Genomic DNA, 6,903 nt, shown 5'->3' on the forward strand with positions numbered 1-6,903 from the left:
TTTTTGAGATGGAGTCTCGCTTTGTCGCCCAGGCTGGAGTGCAGTGGCGTGATCTGGCTCACTGCAAGCTCCGTCTCCTGGGTTCACGCCATTCTCCTGCCTCAACCTCCCGAGTAGCTGGGACTACAGTCGCCCGCCACCACACCCGGCTAATTTTTTGTATTTTTAGCAGAGACGGAGTTTCACCGTGTTAGCCAGGATGGTCTTGATCTCCTGACCTCATGATCCCCCCGCCTCGGCCTCCCAAAGTGCTGGGATTACAGGCGTGAGCCACCGCGCCCGGCCTCCATTTTGTTCTTTATGTAAGAAGCAGGGAAGAATGCATTTTCTTACTTGGGTAAAGAAACACTGAAAGTATGGATAAAAATCTGATAAGAGGCCAGGCACGGCGGCTCATGCCTATAATCCCAGCACTTTGGGAGGCCTAGGCAGGCGGATCACTTGAGGTCAGGAGTTCGAGACCAGCCTGGCCAACATGGTGAAACCCCGTCTCTACTAAAAATACAAAAATTAGCTGGGTGTAGTGGCAGGTGCCTGTAATCCAGCTACTTAGGAGGCTGATGCAGGAGAATCGCTCGAACCCAGGAGGCAAAGATTGCAGTGAGCCGAGATCATGTCACTGCACTCCAGCCTGGGCGACAGCGGGAGACTCCATCTCAAAAATAAATAAATAAATATATTTTAAAAAAGAAAGAAAAATTCGATAAGAATGGTTATAGAGAGTGGGGCAAGAATCAGGGTAAAGGGGGCAAGATGAAATAAAGCTCAGTGTCTAGGCTTGGAGCAAGATTTGAATGTCCAATCAGGTGATTGTTAAAGTCTCCTTTAGAAGAGAACTAGAAGGCCCTGTGCCCAGACTGTTTGCCCTGATAGGCTCAGCCTCACTGCTTCCAGGGCAGAGGCGGGATCAGGCTTCCATCTTGCTGCTGACCCCAGGGGCCTGGGATGGGTGAACAGGTGTCTCCGGCCAGGGCCCTCCTGCCTGGTGTTGCTGAGAGTGCTGAGTGCCGAGCTGCCCGCCAGCTCCCAGCCCAGGGTCGCAGCCTGAGAGACTGCTTTATTTGCTCCGTTACACCTGGACAAGCCTTGTCTCCTGCCTTCTGGGTCTCCACCACTGTGCCTGTCCTTCCTGGAAAAGCTCTGTACACTCTGGTCAGAGGCTTCCTTCAGTGAGCAAACACGTCTTAGAGCTCAGCTTCCTTTTTCTCTCCACTCCCTCTCGAGTCAGAGGTTGAGAGAGGGCAAGAGGACCTGGTTCCAGCAGGCAGTGGGGAAGGAACACAATAAGTGAGGACCCTGGGGGCATTTAAATCCAAACCTGGCAGGGAGGGTACCCAGCAGGCAAGTCCTGAGGTCAGGGGCAGAGCATCACTTAAGAGAAGAGGGCCTTGGGCAAGAGAGCAGACTGGGGTCTCCAGAGTCTCTGAGAACACACCTTTCCCAGGGCCCTGTCTATTCTGCTGTTGTCCCTTCTCCAGGGGACGTGGACTGAGGCTATGGTAGGCACAGCCCCGAATACTCACTGCAGCCTAGTGTTCCCTGCCCTTTTCTCTACTGCCTCTTACCTGCCTAAAACCTACTTAGTTGAGACATCACCCTCTGTGACCCCCCAACTCCACCCCAACACATCTGGATGACCTGGATGCCCCCTTAAGGGCTGCTCCAGCTCCCTGCTCCTCCAATCACAGCACTTATCACACCATGTAATAGTTGCCTGTTAGCCTTTTCTCACCAGACTATGAGTTTCTTGAAAGCAAATTCCATAAATTGTTTGCTCACCATTCTGCACCAGTGCCCACTGCAGGGCCTGGCACACATTAAACGGTCATCAAATATTTGTTGAATAAACTAGTACACCAGTGAATGAATTCCTGGAATGACTCTAAGCACGGTGGCCCAAGGTGCAGTGTGGAGCTCCCAAACTCAGTGACGCGGCCCTGGCAATAGGGCCCGAGCTACAGCAGGTTGGAATCCAGGCTCTCCCCTACCCATCCATTTCCCCACTAACCCATGTCCCCCAGGGTCCTCCTACCTGGAGCGTATTGACAGGGAAGGCGCTGATGGGCGGAAAGTCGAGGATCTGGAGGTCGTGCACGTGGCCGTTCATGACGACAGCAGGCAGGTAGAGGCGGCGGGCGGTGGTGGGCACGCAGACCTCGCTGAACTCGTTGTACAGGAACTGGCGCACGATGGCACTCTTGCCCACACCTCGCGCCCCCAGCACGGCCACCCGGTAGGTGGAGACCATGCCTCCCGCCCCACTCCGCCACCTCGTCCTTGCCGCTGTCTGGGGCTCCCCCGGGCTGCATATTCCAGGGGCTGGGGGCTCAGCCACCGTCAGGACCAACCATTGCTGCCTCTGCTTGCCCTGGGCCCTCTGCGGCCTCCACCTGGACTGTGGGGACAAGAGGTGGGCTTAGTGCACCAGCTTATCCCTGGACATGTCCTGCACTTTTCCACATTTGGGACTTTGCTCAAGCTGTTACCGCCACTTGGAATGCCTTCCCTTTCCCAAAACCCCGGTGGCCACCTATCCAAAACCTCTCCATCCCTCCTCCATTTTTCCCGGCATTCCAGTAGTAGGACCCAATCTTTCTTGACTTATGACCTGACTTTTCTCCAGGTCCAACTCCAACCAAAACAGGCTGCAGAGCAGAGTGGGAAGGGCACTGGACTTGGTTTGATCCCAGCTTCCCCACAGAGCCTGGGATAAGACGGCAACACCACTGAGTCTGTGTCCTCCTGAGTGGCTGGGACTGGGCAGGTGTGTCTCAGTGCCGGCACTCCTGACGTTTTGTGGGGAGAGAACTCGATTGTGCAGGACTGCCCACACATCGCAGGACATTTGCTTTCCATGGCTCCCAAGAGGTAGCTGCCAGCAGCAGCCTCCAGACACCACGATGACCAAAAACTCCCCCTCCCCTCATTTCCAAATGCTCCTAGTTGAGAATTCTGCACTAGATGACCACGTTGCCTCTGGGATGCAACACTGCTGAGCACTTACTCTGCTGGCATGCCCATATGGGTATCCGTGGTCAGTACGACATCTCTGAGGGATAGGTACTGTTATTCCCACTTTAGAGACAAGCTTAGAAGCAGTAAGAAGTGTGTCCAATCACAACCCGAAGGGCAGCTACTCCTTTCTATGATGTCGCAGTACTTCTTCCAACTTTCAAGTTCAGTGATTCTTTTTTTTTTTTCAGACAGAGTCTCACTCTGTCACCCAGGCTGGAGTACAGTGGCATGATCTCGGCTCACTGCAGCCTTCACCTCCCGGGTTCAAGCCATTTTCCCGCCTCAGCCTCCCAAGTAGCTGGGATTACAGGCATCTGCCACCACACCCGGATAATTTTGGTATTTTTAGTAGAGATGGGGTTTCTCCATGTTGGCCTCGATCTCCTGACCTCAGGTGATCTACCTACCTTGGCCTCCCAAAGTGCTGGGATTACAGACACGAGCCACCGCGCCCGGCCAAGTTCAGTGTTTCTAATCGATGAATGCATACAGGCCAAGGTCTGGGTCTCATTTTCTGGCATCCCCTAGAGCCCAGAGGGCCTGGCACATATTAGGTGCCCAGAAAAGGGCTGCTGGGGGTTGGCCTTGATATGAATTCATTAGCTCCTTGCCTGCTCAGTTTCAGTGACTTTAGGGCCTGGGTATAACTCTCAGCTCTGGTGTGTCCTTGCTGCATGTCAGTGGGCAAATCACCTTCTCAACTGGAGCCATGCTTCTGCACATAGGTACAATGAGGTAAACAGCCCCTATTTCTGAGAAAATCCACGTAAATCTCTTAGCCAGGAAAAGGAACCTTTCTTCTTTTGTTGGTGATAGTGACCAAAGAGGCTGTTACATGCCTGAGACCTCCTGTCTGGATTCCCAGGAAGGTGACATCAGCACTTGCTAACTGCATCCAGGGCAGGTGGATTCGCTGGATTCTGGCAAGGCCATGCTTTTCCTCATGGGTGCGCACTTTTCTGCGGATGCATGTCCTTTCCACACATGCACAATCCGTAGCTGAATGTCCCCCAGGTTGTCCTGGTTCAGAGGACTCACTCCACAGGGTATGTGCGCACACAGCATAGTAAATAAAGGTCAGGATGTGGAGTGAGAACAACTAGGGCTTGATTCCTAGCTCTGCCATTCACCTGAAGTGTGACCTTGGGCAAGAAACTTAACAGAGTGTTATGATGTGTGCATGTAAAGCCCAGGGCCTAGGCCAGCATAGGTGTTCAATAAACAGTGATCACTGCTATGGGCAGGGGTCCTTCATTCATCTAAGTTCCCCACAAATTTAGCAATGGCACCTCCTAGCAATCCCAGGAGGGCTTGCCATCTACTGTTGCATGAGCTCACATGCATGCAGGGTGTGTGTGAGATTCTCCTCATCTTATTGAAGATTTAAAAAACAAACACACTCCAAAACAAACCCAGTGACTTAGGGAAGTGAAGACCTCATAGCCAGTCAGTTGTTAACTAAGATTAGGACCCTAAACTCCTTCCTGCCCCATGCAGTGTCCCTTCTCCAACAGGTGTTTATACACTTACATGGGCTCCCAACTAGGGGGAAGTACCTATTGCTCCTTCCTATATGTCCCTCCAGGTCCGAAGCCCCTTAGGCATCCCTGGACACCACCAGCATGGCAGAGAGACTCAGCTGGGTTAATTACATAACCAGCACAGGCAGGTGGGGAGTGGGGAGTCCTAGGGGAGTAAGAGAGGGCAAGGAACGCCAAGAGGAGTCCTGGCCTCTCTCTGGGTGTGGCAGCTCAGAGGTTTCCAGGATGCATCCTACCTGCAGACTGTCCCGGACACCACACTCCCTGCCCAGAAACCAGCCCTTTCTGGGGAGTGGCAGGGAAATGCAAGAGGGGCACTGCCCAGGAGCTAGGGAAGGGGCGCAGGAGGCCCCTAGGCTGGGGCCAGCCTCCTGGAACTCACCAGGCCCAAGTGTGGCCCTGTCCCCAACTCAGAAGCGATCGGTGCCCCTTCCTTCTTTCCAGGCAGAGGTCCTGGATCTAAGAGTATATTAATCCAACACCCTTGGCTGGGTGCGGAAGGGAGGGGGCTGTCCCAAGAAGCAGGGCCCAGGCCCCTGAGCGCTTTCTCCCCAAGGCCTGCTCTCTGCAGTGAGTCTGCAGACAGCGCCCGGCAAGAGACTGCCCGGCAAGAGAGGCAAGAGACCAGAGACACACAGAGGGGGCAAAGCCTAGTTCCGTCCCCTTCCCTGCGCCTGGACAGCTGGGTCGCTGCCCAAGACTGACAGCGGGGGCTTCGCGGATCCAGAGGGCCGGGTCACAAGTCTGCCAGCTGTTTGTTCCAACCACGTTCGCCTGGGGGTGGGTTAGGGGGCGACAGAGGATGCTGCGCTCCCCATGACCTGATTGGTAGGAGTTTGGGGGGGATGTAGAAGCCCAGCTCGCTCTCCGCCTCCAGCACCTTGCAGGCACCCCCACCCCCAGCTCCAGCTCTCACGTGGCGGCCCCGCACCGCTTCCCCGCCAGCCCGCCGGCCCCCTCCTAGTCCCGGACTCCCTTCGCCCTGGCCGTCTCCTCCTCCCCCGACCCCGGCCCGACTCCCCCAGCCCCTGCCCCGGCCCCGCTCCACCCCTGACCGCTTCCCCTCCTCCCGCCGCTTACCCGGGGCCGTCCTAGCTGCCCCCTGCCCTGGCCGGCCGGTCGGCTGGGCTGCGCTCCCCCCGGGCTCTGGCGCTGCCCCCCGGCTCCCCCGCCCGGGGGGAGAGAAGTGGGGGCGCCCCCGCCTGCCCAGTCGGGGCGGGCTCAGGGCGGGCGCGCGGGGGCAGATGCGGGCCGCCGAGAGGGTAGGAACCTCCAGCCCCAGCTCTCCCTCCGGAGCGCGCCGCCCGCTCGCGCTGGAAGGAGGAGGGGGGCGGGGGTGCGGGCTGGCATTCCGCTGGGTCCCTGAGCCTGACATATTCGCTAGGGCGGCCCTGGATGAATTCTTTAATCCCTGGCCTCGACCTTCACACCCCTCCAGACTCTCCCTGCGAGAATTTAGCTCTAACCTGGAAGAGATGAAGAAAGGCATGGGAAAGCCCTCAAGGCCTTTGCTTCATTCCGAATCTTGGCCTCATATGCCCCTGGCCCAGGCCTGTAACCAGGCCACTGTGTGCCCTGCACTGTGTGCCCTGCACTGTGTGTTAGAGACATCCAGGCTCTGCTCTTCCACCCTCCTCAAGGGCTGAGCGAAGGGTGATCACTCTCACCCTTCACTGACGCAGTGAAAGGCAGAGCTGGTTGGCACAAAGCAAGGTCTCCCCTGCCAATGGGTGACCTCCATACCCCTAAAACTACCATAGGTCTCTTCTCGCCAGAATGGGAGATACCAGCGTTTGTCAGGATTGAGGGCAAAATCACCCAGGTATTTATTCTAACACTCATCATCGTCTAACCTTTGATGATCAATGTCATGTCATAATCAATGTCATCACTGATAGGCAACCTCTATTTTGCCGGTGTGCTACGAGCTTTGCATGCACCCTCAGATTGAATCCTCACGATTCTATGGGGTAGATTGTTTCCCCTACTTCACTGATGAGATAGTTGAGGTTCAGAAGCTTGTCTCACTTAGATGTAAAATGTGAATACAACGATTGAGAGTCACTAGCTGAGCAGTCACTGATGAGTTTGGTATGAGGCTCACAGTCCAATGTGAGACCAAAAGCAGATACACAACATTAAAATGTGCTGTGTGCAAAGTCAAGGCTCTGCGGAGGGCAGGGGAAGTGGGACAACTCATTAGAGGAGTCACTGAAGCTTCGCAGGAGGCAACTTTCAAGGAAGCAACCTTGAAAGAAGTAGATTTTGGGGGCTGGGGGGAGGGAGATTGTAGCAGAAGAAAGCTACAGAAGTTGGCTGGGCGCGGTGGCTCACGCCTGTAATCCCA

At 55.5% G+C, this 6,903-nt stretch overlaps 1 protein-coding gene across 1 annotated transcript in view; it reads right to left on the bottom strand.

The window, feature by feature from the left end:
* RASL10B (RAS-like, family 10, member B) overlaps positions 1-5,866 on the bottom strand; it is a 15,622-nt gene extending 9,756 nt beyond the window's left edge. The window contains exons 1-2 of the mRNA XM_011999414.1: positions 5,637-5,866; positions 2,033-2,395 (exon numbers count right to left, since the gene is read on the bottom strand). Of these exons, the coding sequence (XP_011854804.1) occupies positions 2,033-2,248 (216 nt within the window). The 5' untranslated portion in view covers positions 2,249-2,395; positions 5,637-5,866. The remainder of the gene's footprint in view (positions 1-2,032; positions 2,396-5,636) is intronic.
* Positions 5,867-6,903: the final 1,037 nt, after the last annotated feature.

Source organism: Mandrillus leucophaeus, unplaced genomic scaffold (assembly GCF_000951045.1).
Source record: "Mandrillus leucophaeus isolate KB7577 unplaced genomic scaffold, Mleu.le_1.0 Scaffold590, whole genome shotgun sequence".
NCBI lineage: Eukaryota > Metazoa > Chordata > Mammalia > Primates > Cercopithecidae > Mandrillus > Mandrillus leucophaeus.